This window comes from Molossus molossus, unplaced genomic scaffold, assembly GCF_014108415.1.
Source record: "Molossus molossus isolate mMolMol1 unplaced genomic scaffold, mMolMol1.p scaffold_m16_p_1, whole genome shotgun sequence".
NCBI lineage: Eukaryota > Metazoa > Chordata > Mammalia > Chiroptera > Molossidae > Molossus > Molossus molossus.
The window spans coordinates 251,329,838-251,353,128 of record NW_023425344.1 but is presented as its reverse complement, the minus strand read 5'-3'; the positions used below and the strand labels follow the sequence as shown (position 1 = coordinate 251,353,128).

Below are 23,291 nucleotides of genomic sequence, written 5' to 3'. Positions count from 1 at the left end.
GCACCAGTGAAACCACTGGTCTCTGCGGGAGGCAGTGGGGAGGGGAGGGGAGGGGAGGGGAGGGGAGGGGAGGGGAGAGGAGAAGACACATTCCTGAGGGCCTCCAGGGCCCGGCTAAGAGGGCCTTTGTTCAGTAGGTGTTTGTGGGTGTTAACCTGGGAGGGGTGACCTAGTCAGAGGGACATTTGGGGAGGACCCTCTGTCTGCCCCCAGCTGCCTCCCACCTGGCCACACCCTCTGCGCCCACCCCTCCCAGAAGGACCTTCCCTGAGACCTCAGGTGACCTGTGCTCCGCCTGACCCCTGTGCCAGACCGACCTGGACTCTGGGGAGGGGACATACCACAGCCTGTCCCGTCTGGAGGGAACGGCCTGTGTCCTCAACCACAGTATGAGGCTGGGGGCAAAGACTTCCCGGCTGCCCAGTGCTGATCGAAGTGGGAAGGAGCCACTGGGCCCTTGGCGGCGGCCACCCCTCCCGCCCCTCTGCAGGCCTGGCCACAGGAAGCGGCTCCTCGGCCAGCCCAGGGAACTCCTCCCTGCCCCCTCCCGGCCTCCCAGTTTCCTGTGTGGAAATGGGGCCTGGATCCCGCCTTGGTAAACACAATGTCAGGAGGGAGAAATCACCCTTCCAGCTTCCTGTTTGCTCGGAGCCAACTCCAGGGCCAGTCCCAGCCCCCCAGGGCTCCCAGGGACCCAGCTGGGGAAGGGCAGGGTGGGGCTGCTGTCCCCGAGTGGGGTCTCCACCCCCGAGGAGCCTCTGCAACCCAGAGCTGCGGAGAGGTTCGACCGGGGTCTCAGACGCCCCTGGAACCGCGGAGCTGGGCCGGAGACAGCAGCGTGCTCCCCAGGCCGGCCGGCACTCTTGGATGGCGGGCTGGGACAGACGCCCAGCCACCAGCACGGAGGAGGACACTGAGGCCCTGCCCTCCACACTGTCCTGCCTCAGACTCAGGAAAGTGCCAGGTGCCCTGAGGGGAGGGCAAGGCAGGTGGTCACTGGGGCTGACAGGTCACCCCAGGCTCCCAGCCTCCCCCACACACCTGCAGGGCTCAGGCCCAGTGGGGGCCCCGAGGAGGTTCTGATGTGATCTCACCCCCATTTCCCAGGGACACCCGACAGGAGAGGCCCGAGGCCGGCGGGAAGCACGGATCCGGGCTCCAGGGGGCATCAGGCCGGCTGCCACCTCTGTGCTCCTACCCCAGTATCACCGCTGCCACCACCCCACACGGACGTCACCCTCTCCGCAACCATCGCTGTAGGTCACTTTCGCCAGAGGACGCTCAGGGCCAAACCCACACTCAGAAAGCCCCGCGCTGCTCCCCGGCCCTTGCTCCCCGTCAGCCAGATAAGGCCCAGGAAGGAGGAGCCAGGACTCGGCCCAGGAAGAAGGGGGTGCCCGGGAGCAGGGCAGGCGGGCGGCTCCGGCCTGCAGGAGAGGCGCTCGCTCCTGCCCACCTCCCAGGCTCCCGCTTGTCCCCAGCCACCCGCTGCAGGCCCTGCGCCTGGTCACCCAGCCCAGCCTGACCTCCACTGGCCCAGCCTCCCCACGTGGCGCCCGCTGCTCAGGGCTGGGTGAGCAGGGTGGCGGAGCAGGCTGGGACTCGCCGAGTGAGTCAGCAAGCACCCTGCCCGGGACGCAGGCCGGCAGAGAGACACCACCTGAGCCGATTCATGGCTTTGTCCCCACATGGCCCAGGCAAGCGCCCGGCCTCCTCCCACGGCCTCCCAGGCCCTTGCTCCCACCCCACCCCACCCCATCCCGGGGCTTGGCTGGTCCTGGCTCTCCACCAGAGCCCCTGAGCTCTGGTCTGCCCTCGTCCAAGGAGAAGGGGCACCGGAGTGCCCGCTTTGGGCCTCAGTTTCCCCAGTGTTCGCTAGCAGGAGGCCGGCCGGCCGGCTCCACCAGCAGCCGGGTCCCATGTGGTTCCCATCCATCGAATGGGCGTCCTGGTCCTCGGAGCCGCGCGGAGCCGGTTCCCAGCCTGTAATGACAGGGCTGTGGGCTTTGATGTCCCAGATGAAAGGCAGCCGGACTCCCAGGCCAGCCCAGGACAGGGGTTCATCCGGAGAGCAGACACCACCCTCCCCCAAACTGTGGGAAGTGGGCTCCACTGGCCGGGCCCAAAGATCAGCCAGGGATGCTCCAGAGATGCCCCAGCCAGGATGGTGCTGGGTCAGCGACAGGCAAGGACAGGAGGGGACCCCTCAGGGAGAAGCAGGCTCTGGGCCCCTCCAGTGATTGATTGAGGGGGAGGGGAGGGAGCAGGGGTGTTCCCTGCAGAAGAAAGGAACCCACCCAGCAAGCCTCATGCACCATCCCGTCGGCCACAGCCCAGTGAGAGTGCAGGGCATGCTGGGAGGGAGCCAAAGCCCTCAGTGAGGGGGGCTCACTGGCTTCACAGCCTCTTGTGTCACCCCAGGCAGACCCAGCACCCCCTAGTCCCTGAGGACAGGCCCTGGTCCACCCAGACCCCAGCACCCCCTATCCCTGAGGACGGGACCCTGGTCCACCCAGACCCCAGCACCCCCTGGTCCCTGAGGATGGGCCCTGGTCCACCCAGACCCCAGCACCCCCTATTCCTGAGGACGAGCCCTGGTCCACCCTGACCCCAGCACCCCCTATTCCTGAGGACGGGCCCTGGTCCACCCAGACCCCAGCACCCCCTATTCCTGAGGACGAGCCCTGGTCCACCCAGACCCCAGCACCCCCTATTCCTGAGGACGAGCCCTGGTCCACCCTGACCCCAGCACCCCCTATTCCTGAGGACGAGCCCTGGTCCACCCTGACCCCAGCACCCCCTATTCCTGAGGACGGGCCCTGGTCCACCCAGACTCCAGCACCCCCTATTCCTGAGGATGGGCCCTGGTCCACCCAGACCCCAGCACCCCCTATTCCTGAGGACGGGCCCTGGTCCACCCAGACCCCAGCACCCCCTATTCCTGAGGACGAGCCCTGGTCCACCCTGACCCCAGCACCCCCTATTCCTGAGGACGGGCCCGGGTCCACCCAGACCCCAGCACCCCCATTCCTGAGGACGAGCCCTGGTCCACCCAGACCCCAGCACCCCCTATTCCTGAGGACGAGCCCTGGTCCCCAGCACCCCCTATTCCTGAGGACGAGCCCTGGTCCACCCTGACCCCAGCACCCCCTATTCCTGAGGACGGGCCCTGGTCCCCAGCACCCCCTATTCCTGAGGACGAGCCCTGGTCCCCAGCACCCCCTATTCCTGAGGACGGGCCCTGGTCCACCCAGACCCCAGCACCCCCTATTCCTGAGGACGGGCCCTGGTCCACCCAGACCCCAGCACCCCCTATTCCTGAGGACGGGCCCTGGTCCACCCAGACCCCAGCACCCCCTATTCCTGAGGACGGGCCCTGGTCCACCCAGACCCCAGCACCCCCATCCCTGAGGACAGGACCCTGGTCCACCCAGACCCCAGCACCCCCTATTCCTGAGGACGGGCCCGAGTCCACCCAGACCCCAGCACCCCCATCCCTGAGGATGGGCCCTGGTCCACCCAGACCCCAGCACCCCCTATTCCTGAGGACGGGCCTGGGTCCACCCAGACCCCAGCACCCCCTATCCCTGAGGATGGGCCCTGGTCCACCCAGACCCCAGCACCCCCTATTCCTGAGGACGGGCCCGGGTCCACCCAGACCCCAGCACCCCCTATCCCTGAGGATGGGCCCTGGTCCACCCAGACCCCAGCACCCCCTATTCCTGAGGATGAGCCCTGGTCCACCCAGACCCCAGCACCCCCATCCCTGAGGACAGGACTCTGGTCCACCCAGACCCCAGCACCCCCTATTCCTGAGGACGGGCCCGGGTCCACCCAGACCCCAGCACCCCCATCCCTGAGGACAGGACCCTGGTCCACCCAGACCCCAGCACCTCCTATTCCTGAGGACGGGCCCTGGTCCACCCAGACCCCAGCACCCCCTGGTCCTTCAGGATGGAGGGGATCTCTGGCAGCCAAGGTCAGACCCTGGGTCACAGCTGGACCAGGTGGGCTTCTGAGCCCTTCCCCTCAGATATCAGGTTCTGAAAGGATCGACCCCAACCCCCCCCCCCCGAGTCCCATCACACCCACCTGGCCCCCCACCCCCTACATCCAGTGACAGAGAAGGTGTGGGTGGCGTCTGGCTGGAAACCACATCTGGCCAGAACAGAATTTGGGGAGTCCGGGGGGTGAGCAGTCCGCCCGATGCCTCCAGCTGATGTGCCCAGGCCCCGGGCTGGGGCCACATGGCCCCGAGGACCAGCCTGCTTCAGGCCAGGAAGGCATTTGGCAAACTGTTCAGTGTTGTGAGTCTTGGACCTGCTTCTGCCCGGGGCTGGAACTCTCCTGAGGAGAAGTCCCTTCCCTCCTTCCTTCCTCCCTCCCTTCCTTCCTTCCTTCCTTCCTTTCTTCCTTCCTCCCCTCCTTCCCTCCTTCCTTCCTCCCCTCCCCCCCCCTCATCTTCCCCCCCCCTCCCGCAAGCACCAGGCCGTGCTGGAGCCTAGCCCTATGCTCCAGTGGAGGCGCAGTGGTGACTCAGACCCCGCCCCTCTGAGGGCCCCCAGGTGGGGGACAAGCCAGACCCAGCATGGTGTGAGGTGCTGGGCAAGGAGCCTGGGGCAGCAGGCCCCCAAGGAGGGCTACAGTTACTGCCCGGAGGGTGTGTCCCAGACACAGGGGCCCAGGGCTGGGGTGGGGGCACTGAGGTGCCTGGAGCCCGGGGCCAGGACCCAGGCAGGTGTGGGCAGCACGGAGGTGGCCAGGACCAGGTCCGGGTCAGAGCAGCCTGAGGCCAGAGGAGGGTAGGGTGGGGCAGGCACCAGGTGCAGAGGGGGGGGTTGGAGAAGCAGGCTTGGGGGAAGGTGACTGTCGCAACTGCGACACGATGAACACAACGGCCCACAGAAGATGAGCAGAGACCAGGAGGCCCCCAACGCCAGGGGAGGGATGCCGGGGACAGTGACCCCAGAGGGTCCAGGGGTCCTGTCATTGACCCAGAACAGAGGCCCAGTCCTCCAGGGATGAGCCCTGACCCCAGTCCCCAACAAGGGTGTGGGCTCCTGCTGGCTCCTGGGGTCCTGAGCCTCGATGTGTCCTTGGTGTGCTTGCTGTCTGTCTCCCGCAAAGGCAGTCGGGGGCGAAGGGAGGAGACCAAGGATCCCCAAGGGTATTCCACCACCCCTGCCTCGACTTCCCCAGCCAACATAACCCCTGGGAAGGATCCAGGAGCCCAGCAGAAAACGCAGCCCCATCCCCCTGCCTCAGCCTCACGACCCCAAGAGTGGCTGGGGAAGGGGACAGAGGGCAAGCGGGGGTCACCGGCAAGGCTGATCCAGCACGGGCACTACAGGGCTTGTGGGCTGAGGACAAGTCCCCTGCTGTCCCCAAGCCCTCAGACAGCCCCTGAATGCATCCCTTCGTCACCCTGAGGCCCCCCGCCTGGGACCCCCTGAGGAGGGCAGAGCCCAGTGATCCAGGATCCGCGTGAACAATCAACGCATCAACAATCAACGCATCTTTTATTCACAAATAGAAGCCGTGGAAAGAAATAATCTACACATTTGTACAAAGGTGCGGGCACCCCTAGAAAAACGCGTCACGGTCAGACAACGGCCTCTCAGGATGGGAACGGGGACATTGGCAGGCTCTGCCCCGTCCCCGCCCCGCCCGGGGCGCCCCTCACAAAGAGCCCCGCCTGAGGGACACCTCCCGTAGAAAACCATAAAAACATAGATCATTTGTCTTCAAATCCCCACTGGAAATACCACGTGTGTAGGCAAAATGATATAAAAATACGAACCTAACAGAAGCTTTGCAAAACCCTTTCCCCGTCTGTGTGTGTTGGTTTCTGTGTTCTGCTGTGGTTTGGTGGTTTTGGTAAGAATTCCTGCCGTGGTAGAAGGTGCCGTGTGGCCTGGGCTCAGCCCCAGGCACTGCCCTCCGGCGCCCTCGGGGTGGGAAGACCCACGGGCGCGACCGGCGGAGGACACTGCACAGACCGCGGGTCCCAGGCCACCCAAGTGGGCTCTGTCTGCCAGGAGGAGAAACCCTGAATCCTGAAAGGGACCTGGGGCCAGGCTGCAGCTCAGGAACCTGCTGCAAGTGGACGAGATCCCGTCCAACACCTCCGCCCCCGCCGCCAGCCGCCCACCAGGGGCCCACGCACACCGGCTGCTGGTGTCTTGAGTCCTTAGCACCGAAAGCACAGGAAGAGAAGTCTACTTCCAGGTCAAAGGCACTTGTGTTGCTGTCTGGGTGGCGACGTCACCTCGCCTTCTGCACCCTCGCCCTCCGCCCACGCCTCTCCCTCACCTTCCATCACCTCCGAGCCCCGCCCTGCATCCACGTCCCTCCAACCCCCACACATCCCCCATCCATCCCACGTCCAGCCTCACGCTCTGCACATGCCCCCCCCCAAGTCCTCGTGCCCCGCCTCAGACGTCCACCTCCTGCGGCCCCGAGGTGGCCGCTGGGGTGGTGATGCTGATGTCGAAGCAGGTGACCATCATCACGTGGGCCTTGCACAGGTTCACGTACTGCTCCAGGGCGGCCGTGGCACGCTCCAGGGCCGCCAGGTACTCGGCTGACTCGGGCTCCAGCTCGGGGTCCACCTCGACTGGGGGACAGCGGGCAGAGAGTCAGGCCGGGGCGTGCGGCAGGAGGGGGAGCCAGGGCAGGGCGGAGTCAGGGTCCCGCGAGCCTGTGCCTCTGGGGCAGGGTCTCACTGCCCGGCAGAAGGGGGGACTCACACTGCGCCAGCCAGCGGCCGGGCTCCACCATCAGCCGGCCCTGCGTCTCGGCCAGCTCCACGCACAGCAGTTCGTGCTTGGCCTGCACGTCCCGCAGCCTCTGCTGCCTGCGCTCGGCCAGCCGCAGCTTCGCACTCAGGCACGCCAGGCCCTGGGCGGCAGGGGGGCTCCATCAACACTCTCAGGCCCTCCACCCGCCAGGCCCTGGGGCTCCAGCATGAACACTCTCAGGCCCTCCACCCGCCAGGCCCTGGGCGGCAGAGGGGGCTCCATGAACACTCTCAGGCCCTCCACCCGCCAGGCCCTGGGCGGCAGGGGGGGCTCCATGAACACTCTCAGGCCCTCCACCCGCCAGGCCCTGGGGGCTCCATGAACACTCTCAGGCCCTCCACCCGCCAGGCCCTGGGGCTCCAGCATGAACACTCTCAGGGGCCCTCCACCCGCCAGGCCCTGGGCGGCAGAGGGGGCTCCATGAACACTCTCAGGCCCTCCACCCGCCAGGCCAGCGGGCACACGGTGAGGCCTCAGAGGTAGGACCTGGGCCCCGACAGGTGGGGTTGGCACCACACGGTTCTCCCAAGCGGCCTGCCCCTGCTTGTCTGGAACCTGGGCCTGCACGGTGGGCGCAGCAGTGGGAACCGCCCACCCCGTGTGACTCCAGGAAACGGGTGGCCGCAGGGCGCCCCCAGCCGCCCCCTCCCTGCCCAAGGCGGGCATCAGGGCCACCACTTCCTACCTTCTCCATATCCTGGCAGGGCTGTGGACGAGAGGGGAAGGTGAGGTTGGAGGTCTGCCCGCCGCTCAGTCCACCCACCCCAGGGCCTCCCGCCACGCAGCCCACCCCACCTCCAGAGCCTCCCGCGGGGGTGGCCGGTGCCGCTGCAGGCGCTCCACGTCGTCGATCTCGTACACCTTGATCTCGAAGGGCTCCTTCAGCGAGGCCCCCAGGGGCAGGGGCAGGTCCACCCACTGCCCGGGGAGACTGGGCTTGCGGCCCAGGGCAGCGGCGTCGGGCAGCGGGGCTGGGACCAGCCGTCTCCGCTGCAGGCCTGGAACAGAGCCGGGCGCCGGGTGAGCGGAGGCTGGAGCCGGCCGAGGCCCTGGCCAGGATCCTGCTGGGGGCCCCAACCAGAACTGCCCACCACCCGCCCATGGAGCAGGCACCCCAGCCTCCCAGCCCCTAACAACCTCCCTAGTTGGCCTCACCGAGTCCTAGCCCACTGCCCTGCCAGGCTCCTGCTGCCCCCAGACTCCCAGGCCAGGCCCCCCGGCCCCATCCCCCCACCTGCTGCCCCACCCCAGCTTGGCCCCCAGAGCATGCTGGCTTCTCCCGCACATCAGTCAACGTCCCAGCCCCCCAAACACACAGCGTGAGAACAAACCCACCCCACCCGGGCCCCAGAGACAGAAGATCCAAGGGATGGAGCCAGAGGGCTTCCAGGCAGCTGGGCACTGGCCCCAAACCCAGGTCCTCTCCCACCAGGGTGACCACATGACCCGCCCCGCCAGCCCACCCTGAGGGTGATGGGGACCTGCGGGGCCGAGAAGGGCACACGCCGGGCGGGTTTACAAGCTGCAGAGCGCTGTGCTGGGACGGGGGGCACCACACCCACCTGTGGCCCTCTTCTTGGGGGACTTGAGGCTGCGGGCGCGGGAGCCCGGGGAGGCGGCCCCGCTGTCGCTCATGGAGTCGGGCGCGGAGGACGCGCTGCCGGTGGCCTCGCTGTCGCGCATCATGCTCTCGTAGCCGCTGCTGCCCCCACTGTGGTAGAACAGGGCCGTGCGGCCCATGGCGGGCGGCAGCTCCCCGCTCAGCACGCTGCTGTTGTCGCTGCCGTGGCCGCTGCTGTAGCGCTGGGGCCGCCGCGGGGCTGTCACCTTGCTGTAGGGGGAGGGCAGCGTGGGGCCCGTGGGCAGCCGCTCCTCGCCCACGTTCACGCCGCTGTCGTTGCCGCTGTCGGAGTCCGCAGAGCCCCAGGAGGGGCCGCCTCTGCCCGGGGATCCGCTGGCCGCCAGCTCGTTCACACGGCTGTGGGCGGCCCGGAGCGCCTGCTTGGTGCCCATGATGGTGCCCCGGCTGGCCTTGGCCCCCACGCCAGCTGCCGCCCGTGGAGCCGCCCGAGGACCTGCCATAGAGCCACCCGGGGCCCTGCCTGCCACTGGGGCCAGAGGCTTTGCAGAAGCACCCAGAGCCCTCGACCCGCTGGGGGCCAGACTGCGGCCCTTGCTCCCACCAGCTGGGGACTTGGGGGTCCCCAGGCTCCTGGCTGGGCTGCCCCTACAGGCAGAAGTGGGCCCGGGCGTAGGGCTGGTGGGCGGCACGCCTAGCCTGGGCACAGCCCGAGCGGGCCTCCCAGCAGCCTCCCTGGCCTTGCCGCCGCCATGCCCTGGCCCCTCGCACCGCTCCAGGGACCCGTGGGTGGCGGGACGGCACGCAGCCTCGGCCTTGCCAGCCCGGGCCTTCAGACTGGACGCAGCCCTGGAGACGGAGTGGTCAGCTCGGCCGCTAGGCCTGGCCTCCTCCTCTGCCCGGAAGGCGGCAGCCCCAGTCCGGACCACACCCCCGGCCGGGAGAGGGGTGGGCACCTGGCTGGTCTTGGGCTCCAGGCTGGACTTGCGAACGGGCGGGGCCGGAGGCGCTGACCCGCCGGGCCTAGGGAATGGGGTCCCCTTGGGGGCCACACTCTTTCTGGGGGCAGCCTTTGGGCTGGCCAAGCAGGCCGCTGCCTCAGCTGGGACATCCCCACAGAACGCAGCAGGCGTGGTCACACCCAGGGTGGTGGCCCCCCTCCGCAGCGGTGGGACCTGAGCCACGGCCTCCGGCCTGTGGGCCACCCTGGCTGCCACCTCACAGCCATCCACCACCCTCCGGGCGCAAGCCAGCACCGGGGCCGGGCTGGGGGTCCTGCTGGCAGAGGCCACCTGGAGTGTGCCACACCCCTCTCCCCGGGGCAGCCAGGGGTCCTCGAACAGGCCCCCGGGGCCCGGCGGGCTCAGGGCCAGGTGAGGGCAGCCCGCGCAACTGGACGTCAAGGTGGTTCTGGGCTTGCGGGGAAGGCTGGAGTGGATGGTCTGTGCTGAGGCGGCCCCACGTGGCAACGCGGCTTGGGCCACCCTGCCAGGCCGGGCGGGGGCTGCTGCCACCATGGGGCCAGGACTGTCCAGCCGACCACGCTCTGAGAACCCCAAGCTGCAGTCCTCCGGGGAGCTGTCCGGGATCGAGGGGCCCAGAGGGCCGGGCCCTGCTGGTGAGTCGGGGCTAAAAGGGCCCGGGCTGGCCGGAGAGGGCAGCCGCGGTGTGGGGCCCAGACTGTCAGGGGTGCAGACGCCGACCCCGCCAAGCCAGGAGCCGCCGGAGGAGCCGAGGGCCTGCGTGGTACAGGCGTCAAATTCATCATTGATGCTGCTGATGATGCTCACGGGCCGGGAACCTGAGGCCAGGGCCTGCAGGGAGCAGCCGCTGCTGAAGCTGGCCAGGCTGGCGGGGCGCCCCCCCAGGGACAGCTCCTCCACCACCGTGAACACCAGCTCGTCCTCGCCGTTCAGCTCCACGGGCTGCTGCAGGGTCACCGTGGTGGTCAGCAGGCCGCGCTCCACACCGCCCCGTGCAGGCGGGCGGGGGCGGCCCCCCTGCCCGCTCATACCCACTGGGGGTGTCCGGACTGCGCTGTCAGCACCCCCACCTTCAGGCTCATCTGGGGCTCGGCCAAGGTCCGGCTGCCCAGGAGGTGGAGGGGCTGGGCTGGGCAGTGGCCTCCTGCCTCTGCCCCCTGTGACCCTGTCCAGCCCAAGCAGCTCAGGCCTGGCGCTGCCATCCGCCCTCTGGTCAGCCGCAGCCTTGGAGGGCTCCGGGGCACCCCGGTGGGTGTCTGGGCCGGGGCAGCCGTGAGGCGTGCTGGCAGCCGGCAGGGCGTCCACGGCCGTCCGGGGGGCCAGGGCCTCGGGCAGCGAGGGCTTCCTGCCTGCCCGGGCGGGGCTGGCCGGGGCTCCGGAGGGGCCCTCGCTGCCGCCGATGCACTCCAGCCGCTCCTGCAGCTCGGCGAACGTGCTGCAGCGCAGGTGGTCGGCGTCCCGCGGGCTTCCCGAGGGGCGGCGGCGGCTCAGCGCGGGGACGATGGGCACGAAGTCTGGGGGGCCCTCGTGGTCCGTGAGCTCGCGGTCTGACAGGGCCACCCCGCCCGGCCCCACGTAAATGACTGTGTCGCAGGACTGCTCGCTGCTGGACGAGTAGTCGGGGTCACCGGGCGAGCTGAGCGCCAGGCGGTCAGGGTGCAGGCCCTCGGAGCGAGGGTGGAGAGGCGGCAGGGCTGGGGGGCGGCGGGGGCGCCCCTCCTCGCAGGAGCTGTCCCCGCCGGAGGAGCTGGACGTGTACTGGGGGCAGAGCAGGCCCGTGTGAGTGCCGGGCCCGCCCAGCTCCTCCTGTCCCCTGCACCCCAGCGGCACGCAGCCCTCTAGTGAGGGGCATGGCAGCAGCGGCCACCGCCTCCTCCCACCAGGCGATGGCACGGGACGAGAGAGTCCTGACACCAAATCCTTTCAGCCACGTCAGGGAAACCGCAAGGAACCAAACCACAGGGAGGCAAGAGCATCCACAGCCACGTGCCCAGAACTTCAGACCCAGGACCCAGACCCAGTCCCTCTGACGCCCGGGTGCCAACTCCACCCTTCACCAGGGAGGGCCCTGCCGGTTGGCAGTTGGCCAGGGAGTGGGGCAGGCCATGGGGATCCCACCAGGCGCCCTGACCACCCATCTGCCCCTGGGCCAGGCAGATGGTGGCCAGGCAACCCCAAGGCCCCCTGGGAGCAACTCCAGCGCTGCTGGGGCATCAGGTGACCTTGGCGCGGCCCCTGCCTCCTCTGGGCAGGGCCAGGTGGGCAAAACCCATGACCCCAGGGCGGCAAGTGGGGCAGAGGCCCTGGGAGGACAGGGACCCTGGGCTCAGGTCGGAGGGGCAGGCGGGGGAAGGAACCCACCTTGACCTTCCTCCTGCGCAGACGGTGGATGCGGGCGGCCAGCTGTGCAGTGCTGAGCGTCTCCGCGTGGCAGGCCGGGGCGTCTGAGACATGGGCGATCATGGTGGTGTGGCAGCTGGTGGTGGCCAGGGCCTCCCGCAGCAGCACGGTGAGCCTGTGCTCCCTGCGGGCCGAGGGGTCTCGGGGTGAGAGGCCGGGCGTGGGGAGCAGGCCACTGGGGGGAAGGCGGCCTCTGGCCAGCCCAGGGCCACGCCTGCATTGGCAGGTCTGTCTCCCAGACTCAGGGACCCCAGCAGGCACTGGGCAGTGAGGCCCCTCAAGCGCTGGGGAAGCAGAAGTAGAGCTGGGGGCCGACACGCAGGACCTGCCCGACCTGCACCCTGCTGGTCCCCAGGGGCCTGCGAGGGACCCACCGCTCACCTGTAGGGCACGTGTTTGGCTCCGCTGACCAGCGCCAAGATGACACTGCCCAAGGCCGGCAGGGACAGGCACGCGGGGCTCCCGGAGGCCTCCCCGCTCCTGCTGGGCGCCCCCTCACAGCTGCCCAGGTCAATGAGGTGCAGGCGGCTGCGGCCCCCCGACACTGAGAGCACAGGGCAGCAGGTGAGGAGGGGCCCCAGACCGCGACCCCACCGCCAACCCGGGCCGTGGGCACGGGGCGCACGGACACCTACTTCCCCCCTTGCCGCACTTCTCCACGCGGTACTGGTACACGTGCAGCGTGAAGAGCATGTGGGAGCTGCTCCGGGCGTCCTCGGGGCAGCTGGCGCGGCTGGCGCTGCGGGCGGCCAGGGCCACGTCCAGGTAGAAGGCCGCCCTCTCCGCCGTGGGCGCGCGCAGCTCGCTCTGGTTCTGCAGCTGGGCGGGCGGACACAGCGCCTCAGTGGCTCAGGGCCGAGGAGCCCCCGCCGCCCCCAGCCGCCAGCCCTGGCTCCCCACACGGTGGCAGAGGCGCTGGCTACCTGCGCCCCGCAGACCGGGTCCTCCCGCAGGTACACGCCCGGGGACTGGGCGTCCTGGAGGCTGCCGGAGGCCACCTCGGCCAGCAGGTCCCGCAGGCTCTGGTCCCGGCCGCACACCTCCACGGCCGAGACGCGGACGGAGAAGCGGGTGCCTGTCCTCTCCTTGAGCTCCTCGATGAGTCTGAAGAGCCAGGAGATGGCACAGGGCACGATGCCCAGGCTCTGGGGCGAGCTGTCCTTCCCGATCATGGTGTAAGACTTGCCTGAGGGCCACGCAGACGGGTCAGGGCCCACCCCATGCTCAGCTTGACCAGCCCTCAGAGCCCTGCTGAACTGGCCCTGCCCAGGGCTCTTGGGGCCAGCCAGCCTGGGGCCACTGAGACCCCAGGGCCCTCCTCTGACCTGCTCCAAGGCCCCTGCTCTTCCATGCCTGCAGGGTGTCAGCTTCTTCTCCATGAGCCCCCACCACGTGCCCACCCACTGCCCATGTGGGATATGCCCATGTCCCCCTCCCCACCCAGAAACGGAGTGGATGATGGGGGGCACTCACCGAGGCTTGTATGGCCGAACGAAAAAATGCAACCATCAGTCCCACTGACCACAGACTGGAGTACATCAGCCACCGTCCCGGAGCAGACCTCGGCCTGGGGGGAGGGACACAGAGTCAGGCAGGCACCAGAGTCAAGAGGCCTGTCACCACCTCCACCCCCATGTCACACGGAGGCCATCAGCTCACAGCTGGCCAGGCCGGCACACAGGGACCAAGGACGCAGAGATCTCTATGTGCACACAGAACACAGACACACACAGCACACGCGGCCTGCACCGCCAGACACGTGGCCGACAGGCACACGCGGCGCACACGCGGGTCACACTGCCTTGTGCGCACAGCTGGGACCCGGACACGGTGCCCGCATGGTCCCGGCACACACAGGACACACAGGGCGCATCCCCAGAGCTCAGGGTCACACACGGGGCTGGTCTCAAAGCGGCCGAGTCGGGCGGGCTCTTCCCCAGGAAACGGGAACTTGGCCTGAGAACCAGGGCAGCAGCCGGTGGGGACGCCCGAGGGTGGAGGGTCAGAAGGGAGGGAAAGGCCGCAGGCCTGCCCTGCGCTGTGCCCCTTGGGCCTCCTGGTTCCTTCCCTCTCACGGCACCAAAGCAGCACAGGTCAGACCCCGTGGCCCCGGGCTGCCCTGCCCCAGCCCGCAGGACAGCCACACGCTCACCTGCTCCGAGTCCTGCGGGAAGACGGCGTCAAAGGCAAACATCTTGGGGACGGCCGTGGTGGCAGCGCGCCGGGGGCCCGTGCTTCCCGGGGTCCCGGCAGCCGGGTCATAAAGGGTCACCTGCTTCTTCCTGGCATCCACCTTCAGGAAGGACGTGGATTCGGAGGAGCGCTGGGCCCCCTGGGCGGGCCAGACCCGAAGCATGACCTTCACCTGGGAGGCAGGCGGGGGCAGGCATCTGAGCGGCGGCAGGCAGCTACAGGGCAGGGCGCCCAGAGCAAGCCGGAGCTGGGACTGCAGGCCAGGCCTCACTCCGGGATCCTGCCGCAGGAATGCGGCACCCCCACCCCCGCTCCGGGCCAGAGCGGCCCATGAGGTCAGCAGGCGGGAAGCAAGCCTAGGGAAAGGCTGGCCGGTGCAGGCAAGTCAGCACTGGACAGGACGGGGGGGCACTGGGGTGCTAGGCCAGGACAGGAGGGCAGCTCCGGGCGCCCAGTGGGCAGAGAGACAGAAGTACGGGGACCGTTCGGAGTGACCCCGCCTGTCCTCCAGGGGGGTTCGTCCACACCCTCTCACTGACTCTGATGCAGAACTGGGGGCCCCAGCAGCACCCAGGTGCACCCACAGCCCTGCCGCCTCCCAGGCAGAGTGGCCGCATGGCGAACACCACCCAGACCCCTGCTGCCGGGGGAGGGAGGAAACAGATCAGAGAGGCTGGCTTTCTTGTTGCCTCACACAGCGAGCCTGACAGTGATCCAAAATCCCAATCCCAGGGCGGAGGGCAGAGGGAGGGGGGAGACAGGCCGGCAGAGGAGTCATACCCTCCCAGCAGGGTCCTCCTGGGCCCCACTCCTGTGCTCCCCCCCCAGGGGAGGAGGCAGCTGCTCAGCCTGCCCTGGGCCCCTCCAGCCCCCAAGGAGACCAGCTCAGTGAGCTCAGTGCTGCTGGAGGAGAAAGGGCCCTGGGCTGGGGCTGGGACTCCACATTCACTCCCGCACCCCCGGCCCAGCCCCCCATGTATCTAAGTGCAGCCTCCCTGCCCTGGGGCCCCTCCTGCCAGCCTGGAGCCCCGAGTCCTCAGGACCCCGGTGCAGCCCCCCTCGGGAGCGGGAGCGGTGGGAAGCCCGTACCGGCCGATCGGCCTGCGGTCAGCCGGAAGGACACACTGGGCAGGAGAGAACATGGAGTCAGTGCTCCCTGGGAAGAGGGCCCTGGAGGCCTCTGGGGAGAGTGTTGGAGAGACGGGAGACCAGGAGAGGAGCTGAGGTGGGGAGGGGGGGACAGAGCAGGGCAGGAGGAGGGTGACCAGAGCCCAGCCAGCAGGGGACCAGCAGCCTCTGCTCTGGTTTCTGAAACGTTAACCCCGGGACTCAGCTTCCCCGAGGCTGGTGCAGCCCCTGAGGGAACAGGACACTGGGAGAGGGGCGGCCGGGACCAACATACCCCAACCTGCACCGAACCACCCCCCAGACAGCACTTCACCCGGCCAGGGGCCACAGGGACGGTCCCAACAGGGGAGCCACCCGAACCGGGGCCCCTCCTGGGAAAGCACCAGTATAAACCAAATGACCAGACTGTGTCACAACCAACATTCTTCACGGACTCAACTGTAAGTGACAGACACCTCACGCCCAGAAAATTGGTTTACTGTGGGCAGTGGGCAGTGGGCAGTGGCACCATCCCATCCCCTTCAGCAAGTGGCACATTGACACGCAGAACCCGCGCTGGCCAAAGCCCATGTCCTGTCCTGGGGATGCGCACAGGGCCCTCTCCTGCGTTCCTCCACCGGCTCCATCAGCCCAGAACCGATTCTTATACTCCCTGACGACCGCACAGCACTATTTCATGTCCATACACCACTGCCCAGCAGAGGACATACGCACTGCCCAGGCGTCTGGGGCAGTTATTTTCAGCATGAACTCCCGGCCACTCCAGGAGCCGAGAGCTCCCGGCGGGAGAGCCTCCCGGAGCGAGTCGGCGGACACCAGCTGTCCAGCCTGCCCCCCGCGGCCCGGCCTGCTGCACGCACGGGCCATTGTCTGCGAGAATCCTGCCGCGGCCGCCGGGGGACAACAGCGTCTCCCAACAACACGCGCGCGGCTGTCTCTCCCCTAAGTGTTCAGATATTACAAAGCCCCACTGAATAGCTGCCGGTTAGGAAAGAACACATTTTGCATAAAAGGGGGGCTCCCGCCCCTCAGACGTGGGCCAGGCGCGAGGGGGAGGGGCTCAGCACCCGAGTGGCAGGATGTCTTTTTTAATATGGCGAGATGATGAATTACCTTAAGTAGCACATTAATGTCAGGATCTACACGTGATCTAACTTCTCTTCTGTGACAGAATTAAATGCCTTTCAGGAGGTATTTGTGACTGTGATGGTGGTAACAGTAACAGGCAGAGAGGGCACAGTGGCTGGGCAGGACAGGACTGACCAGTGCCCGGGGACAGAGGGGGTGTCAGCCACAGAGAAGGGAGGACCCCACCCAGGAGGAGGTGCTGGGGGCCTGCTGGCGCCCCAGGTAAACGGGTGAGAACCCGGTGCACAACCCCCAGCCGCCACCCCAGACACCAGCCCAGCCCCACCCATCTGTGCAGACAAAGCCAGACGACAGAGGCCGAGAGCCCCGACCAAAGCCAGTCTGTTCTGCCCCTTGCAGCGACCTGGCCCGGGGGCTCAGGCCCCTCTCTAGCGAGCTCCGGGGACACTGATGGGTCGCCTCCATGGGCACGGAGGGCCCACAAACCCGAGGGTGCACACGGATCCTGCCCACGCAGGGCCCCGGTCCGGGTTCTGCCACAGTTGCCAGACTAGACCAGGATGAAGCCCAGTCTCAGCAGAGTCTGCAGGAGGCAGGGTGGCCCAGACCCGCCAGCCTGCGCAGTGACTGGCACCGCCCTTCTCCCCTGGGGCCTCAGTTTCCCCATCTGAACTGAAACCTGTTCCCCCTTTTCCCATGGTGGGCTCCTGTTGGGATCAGCCTGGATTCCGGAGAGCTGAGGGCCCGCCCCTGCTCCCAGCCCCACCTGAGGGCCACACGCCAACACAGGTGAGGCAAAGGGGCTCCTGGGGTCACACCCTAACCCCCTGTCCCAGGAAGCCCTGGCTGTCCCACCCCACACTGAGACCACACCCATTTCCTATACCCCACCCCCAGTCTCCCAGGCTCCATGCCGCACCTTCAGCCAACAAGGTTGGCCTGGGCCTCAGTCTCCCCATCTGTACCCCCACTGACCCCCGCACCTGCTCCAACACCCCTGGCCTCATCCACCCTGCCAGGCGGTCACCCCCAGTCTAAGGCCGGGCCTACCTTTCCAACACTGCTGGGGTTGTCCTTGGCCTTGGAGGCAGCCCTGAGCAGGCAGGGAGGCACGGGCGGTGGCCACAGCTGCAGGACCCCACTGAAGTCCGTGGGGTAGGTGGAGGTGCCTCGGGTGGCGGGGGCTGGCGGCGGGTGAGGCTTCTTGCGCTTGGAGGCCAGACTGAGCTTCTGGGCAGCCCTGGGGGCGGGGAGGGGGACAGGCAGGGGGGTGGTTGCTCAGAGCCATCCTGTCGCCCCCCCAAATCCAACTTCACCAGGAGGGACCCGGGGCTGCGGCTGCCAGGTCTGGTCCCTGGGGGCTCTGCCCAGTGCAGGCCTGGCCAGCTGACAGGCAGGCAGACCCAGGACCCCGAGCCTCTCCCACACCTGCACTGGGTCCCCTCTTCCCACCCTCCACCTGACCTGTGTCCCCAAGCCCACAGCTGCTGGGGGAGCAGGCCGTGCCGGTCACTCACAGCCCTACAACCCACATGTCCTGACCCAGTCTCTAACAGCGGCTGACGCGACCGCCAGAGCCAGTGCATTCCGGCACCTTCACACAGGCGGGTCCCCACTCAGGGCGGAGAACCTGCCCACCAGGCACCCCCTGCACCCTGCAGCGCCCGCCGCCCCCAGAGCCCCTCGCCCCTCAGTCGCCTGTCCCCGGCCTGCCAGGCCGTCGGCCCCTGGCTGGCTCCCGCTCGAGATCCACGGCAGCGTTTTGCTTGACTCCTCTCGTCTTTAATAGGACTTGGCTTTTAAGAGACCCCAGGGATGGCTTTCGTGCTAGTGAGGTGTCATCGTTGAGGATAAAAGTAATCTACGATGGTGGCGCATCCTCACGGAGCAGTGGCGGTGCTACTGGGGGCCGGGCAGGGCAGGGCGGGGTGCGGTCCTGGGAGTGCCCCCCCAAGTGCTCCAAAGGGGCCCAGACACCCCTGACCACAAGCAGGTGTTAACCCGATTCCTGCCTGAGCCTCCCGCACAGAAGGCCTCCTCGTCCCCCTTGCTGCCCCTCGTCCCCCTCTGCGGGAAGACCACACTCAAGTGCAGGTGGAGGGAGGCCACCACCTCACCTGAGCGCAGGGTGCGAGTCAGGCCGAGGAGATCTGAGAAGGCTGGGCAGGGCCACACCCCCAACTGCGGTCCAGGCTGGGCTGGGGTCCACCTCAGAGCCTCAGCTCAGGGGCTCCCCGGCCCCGCCCAGCACCAGCCCCACCTCCTGTCCAGGACCCTCCGCCACTGTGGGTTTCACTGCAGCAACCACCAACCACCCAGGAGAAGCTGCGGCCTGACGTGGAGGACATCAGCCCGCCCCAGCTGCCCGGTGCTGACCCAGAGGACACCGGCGAGGACTGAGCTGGCAGGGCCGCTGTGGAGGGGAGGTGGGGCCTGGCCCCGACTGTGGCCTGTGAAGGTCAAGGGGCCCGTGGACTCGGTTCCCTCTGAACGGGGCAGTGGTGCCTAGTCCTGGGCTCCGGGGAGCGCACAGCACACAGAGCCCACTGGGCACCAGCCTGAGCTGAAAGGCGTCAGCAAACAGCCACAGAGCTGTGCCCCTCAACCCCAAAGCTGGCTCACTGCACCCCCAGGTTCAACAGGGTCAGCCAGGGACCTGAGGCCGTGGGGGGCAGAGCATCCTGAACCCATCCCCGAAGCCTCTGGGGACCTGGAGCCGGGGAGGACCCTGGGGAAGCCAAGCGGCACCGTTTGAGCCCCCAGTCTGCAGAGGCCAGGACCAGAGGGCAGGGCTGTGCCCTGAGCCCTGTGCCCCGTGGGGCTCGGAACCCTCTGTGACCCTCGACGGAGCAGGAGCCCAGGTCTCAGCCCCACCCGGCCACCCTCAGGGCCTCAACAGCAGAGCCCAGGGAGCTGTCCCTCCCCACTGGACACGCCCAGGTCCCACCTGCACAGACGCAGGGCCGCATCCTCTGAGGTCCTGCCAGCCCGGGAGTCTGGAATGTTACGGCCTGGCGTCTCCACCCCGAAGGCTGACCTAACTCAGGGTGCCCTCTCCTCCCCTCCCTGGCCCGATGTCGGCCAGGCCCGAGGGGCTGGGAGCTGGGGAGCTGCACCCCGGCCCTCCCGGCCCCCGGGTCCCTGCTCTCACAGGACCACGTCACGGGCATGAGTCAAAGGCGTGTCACTGTGTTAACGAGGCCCCAGGACCGGCACTTTCTCCTTTGATGAAATCCAGGCCCCCATAAACTGGGACAAACCCGTCAGCCACTTGGCTAGTGCACCTCGGCTGGGGGGCCTCTGAGGACCTTCTGGGGGGCTGGACCTGCTCTGCCCTCAGGGACCCTGCCTTTCGGGGGCACTGACCCGGTTTCTGAGCAGAGAGGGTGGAGGCGAGGACTGTGGTGACACCAGGCCTCACAGAGACTAAAAGAACACACGATGCCGCCCTCAGGACCAGGCGTGCCCGCTGCGCAGGCGGGAGTGGGGCCCCAGCGGGGCCTGCAGGGGTGCGGAGTGCCGGAGGAGAGACACGCAGGGGGAGCACAGGAAGTCCGAGTGGTCTGGCTCTGAAGGGAAGACTTGAAGAAGCAGGAACCTCACCTAATGCAGAGCGCTCTCCTCACCCTCGGAGGACGGCTCCTCCAGGAAGCCTGCCCTGATGCCCCCACGCTGGCTTCCCCAGACCACGTGATTCCTGCTCCCGTCGGAACCCCCACCCTGGGCAGGGGCTCTGGAGGCAGGAGTTCGCCAAGCCGGGCCTGGGACACAAGAGTGGGTGCCGCAGCGGGCCCCCGGACTGTGCGCCCGCCGCCTCTGCAATCCCAGGAGCCTTTCCCAGGCTCCCCAGTCCCGGTCACCGATTCATGAAAACGGAAAGAGGGAGGCTTTGCCTTTTTACAAAGAAGAGCTACCTCTTCCAAACAAGAAGGTAATTTCAGCCTTGATGATGAGGCCCTTAATTACCCTGAGGAGACAGAGGCCTGTTCAGACGTGCGTGGGGTCAGTTACGGACAAGCCAGCGCTTCCTGGCGGCGGTGACGAGGCCGGTGGACCGGGCCACACCCAACACACCCACCTGCATCCACAGGGAGCTGCCGCCCAGGGCCGCGGGGGACTCGGGCTGCTGGGGAGCCCTAGACCCCTGACGCTGGGACCAAGCTCCCAGCACCCCTGACTCCTGGCCCTCGCCACGGCTGGCATTTTCCATGTCACCGAGAGGGGGTGCGGCACCCTCAGCCCCACCTGCAGGTGAGAGGGGGCTCCCCGAAGAGCCCCCCAGCTGGAGCTGCCCGTGTGCTTCTGCGTAGCACCCACTCCAGGTCTGGACCTCGGCTAGGTGCCAGGCCTGATGTTGGGGGCTGGGCCGGCTAGGTGTCCCGGCAGACACAGGGGCGGGGCTGCACGAGGCTGTGCCAGGGCAGGGAGGGGACCTGTGAGAGCACCCCTCTTCCCCCACAGCTGCCAAAGCACCTGGATGCAGGGAGGCGACCCTCAGAAAGGCCCAGCAGGGCGGGCAGGAGCGAGTGCTAATGGAGGCATCTGGGGGGAGGCTGCACCAGCAGGAAGGACAGGGACACTGCAGGCAGGAGGGGAGGACGCAGAGGGAGTCAAGGTCACCAGAGCCTCCGGAGAAAATGTAATTACGGCTGCCTGCCCACGAGGCCCAGCCTTTCCAGAACGCTGGTGGGGGCGGGCACGCAGAACTCTGTTACAGCTGCGGCCACTGTGCCCGAGTGGCCGACCCAGACCACTGAGGGGTACAGGGCACCAGGCCTCACTCCTGGGCTCCGAGACACCCACCTCCCTCCTGGCACAGAGGTCCTTGAGAGATCTGTGGGGAGTGCTCAGGGACCCAAGGAGAATGCAGAGTCCTAACCCACACACCATTCGCCTCCCCTTGCAAACACCAAACTCCTACGCAACCTTCAAAGCCCACCTCATGGTGCACAGCACTATGGACAGCACTCACTTCACAGATCCCAGCTGCCTCCACAGACACCCGCCCCCAATAGCCAGAAACCTACAGGGGCAGGACATGTCATGGGCCGGGGTCAGCTCTGCCCTCTAGTCCCGGGAGCACAGAGCACAGCTCAGGTGGCACCTTAGGCCCCTGGGCGGGGTCCGGTAGATCCACATCCCCTGGGGACTCTGGACAAGCCCCTTCCCTCTCTAAGCTGCAGCCCCCACAAAACAAGGGAGGGTGTACAGCTATGGAGCACCCCATTTCACCTGCCGGCGGAGGGTGCCGCAGCCCCAAAGAACAGCAGGTCTCGGGCCCAAGGCAGGCAGGAGCTGGGGAGTGCGCTCCCAGTCTCCAGGGCACCCCCCCACTGGGCCCATAAACCTTCAAGAAGCCGCTGGGATGCGGACATCCAACAGGCTGGAAGTAATGGCGAGCGGCAGTGCCCTCCCCGCGGCTCCCCGGAAAACCTGCCTCCCTGTCCCAGCCGATGTGCCTGTTTCTATGGTAACTTCCCAAGGTCAGCAGCAGCCTTGCCAGGTTCCAGACAAAAGGCTGCAGGTTTGCTCTGGGGGGCCACAGGGTCGCTAATGAGCCAGTGTGGCCCCCAGGACCCAGGGGCCGGTCTGCTTCCTTTCCAGGGCGTCTCAGGCGTGGACGGGCCAGGCATCCGCAGCCCGAGGGAGCATCGCTGCCCACGGCCAGGGCAGAGACCGACTGGGAGGGGCCGTCTCAGCCGCGGGGTCTGCCCCTGCTGTTCCCCAAGCCAGAGGGTCTCAGCCACACAGCCAGGGCTTAATTGGGGCCGCAGGCTCCACCCAGCTAGGACACCCCGACCTGGGTACCAGCCTTGTGCCCCAACAACACCCCATCATGCACCCCACCCGCCACCCCCCAATCAGGCCCCACAGCTTGCCCAGACCCCCAGTGAGGTGCCAGTCCTGCCATCAGGCGTGATGCATGGCCGAGCTTATCAGCACCACAGGGCGGCTGAAGGGACAGTGACCCTGCAGGACCTGCCATTACGGCTCATTTCCGCCACCTCGCCCGTGGTCTGCAGAGAGAGCAGGGCCTGCCGCTCCCTCAGGGCTCACGCCGCCACACCTCGGCCCACAGTGCCCCGCCTGACAGGCCTCCCGGCCAGACACCCAGGCCCCTGAGGGAGAGCAAGCCCTGGACTCCAGCCCCTCCGTGCACCAGAGCTCGGGCCTGGGACAGGGACGCACTGGGCTCCTGGCTGCGGAGCTGGCCCTAACCATGGGGGGCGGTCCTGGGCTGTCACCCAGACATGCCCCCTTGGGCCATTCCCCCCCACTCCCAACCCCCCTTCCCTGACTTCAGGGGAGCTGCCCTGATGCCTGTGTCCACCTCCCCTGTGGACAGGTCCCAAGACAGGCCCAGGACACCCCGGCTGAGCTGCACAGACATCGGCTCCCTGCCCCTCACACAGTTCTGAAGAAAGCACCATCTGACAGAGGGGAGGCGGGGGGGGGGGGGCAGGTGCAGAGAGGCCATGTGGCTTGCCCAAGGTTGCACAGCTCAGAAGGGGCAGGAGACTTGCCCCTTCTAATCTCTGGGCTGCATCCCACTCTTGGGGTGGGAGGCCTCTGCCATCAGCGGGGTGCCCTGGTGGCCAGCGGCGAACCCCAAAGCCCTCCTTCCACTCAACTCAGCAGCAGTGAGGTCACGGTTCTCCCAGGGAGGCCCCCAGGCTACTGGGGCTGGAGCCGAGGCCCCCCACAAAATGTTCTTGCCCAGGCCCTGTCAACATACCTGACGAAGAAGGAGGCCGCAGCCGACGGGCCCGTGGAGCCCCTGGCCGGGGTGCCCGGGGCTGGGGAGACCAGGGCCGCTGTGCAGGCCCCACCTCGGCCCCACATCTTCGACACGCCGTCAGGGCCCACGGGGGGAGGGCCGTCTCGGACCGTGTCTGCCACCGCCACGGCAGCCACCGCTGCTTCTGCCTACAGGAAAGGACAGAGCCACCTGAGAAACAGGTACCTGTGCTCAGGCACCGGCCCACCCCAGCCCGGCACGCGCCCAGGCCCCACACGGGCCCCTGTCAGCTCTGGGCACTGGGCACTCTGCCCCAGGGATAGGGCGGGGGGAGATGCCGCCCTGGGCCTGCCTTTGCAGCCCCTCCCCCATCGAGTCCC

The 23,291-nt window shown here is 67.8% G+C and overlaps 1 protein-coding gene across 1 annotated transcript in view; it reads right to left on the bottom strand.

The window, feature by feature from the left end:
- Positions 1-6,434: 6,434 nt before the first annotated feature.
- Positions 6,435-23,291, bottom strand: part of KIF26A (kinesin family member 26A) — a 34,459-nt gene continuing 17,602 nt past the window's right edge. Inside the window, exons 4-15 of the mRNA XM_036276300.1 lie at positions 22,909-23,099; positions 17,223-17,412; positions 13,915-14,127; positions 13,236-13,329; positions 12,686-12,948; positions 12,398-12,581; positions 12,144-12,306; positions 11,724-11,886; positions 8,363-11,120; positions 7,601-7,798; positions 6,750-6,908; positions 6,435-6,616 (exon numbers count right to left, since the gene is read on the bottom strand). Coding sequence (XP_036132193.1) covers positions 6,435-6,616; positions 6,750-6,908; positions 7,601-7,798; positions 8,363-11,120; positions 11,724-11,886; positions 12,144-12,306; positions 12,398-12,581; positions 12,686-12,948; positions 13,236-13,329; positions 13,915-14,127; positions 17,223-17,412; positions 22,909-23,099 — 4,758 coding nt within the window. The remainder of the gene's footprint in view (positions 6,617-6,749; positions 6,909-7,600; positions 7,799-8,362; positions 11,121-11,723; positions 11,887-12,143; positions 12,307-12,397; positions 12,582-12,685; positions 12,949-13,235; positions 13,330-13,914; positions 14,128-17,222; positions 17,413-22,908; positions 23,100-23,291) is intronic.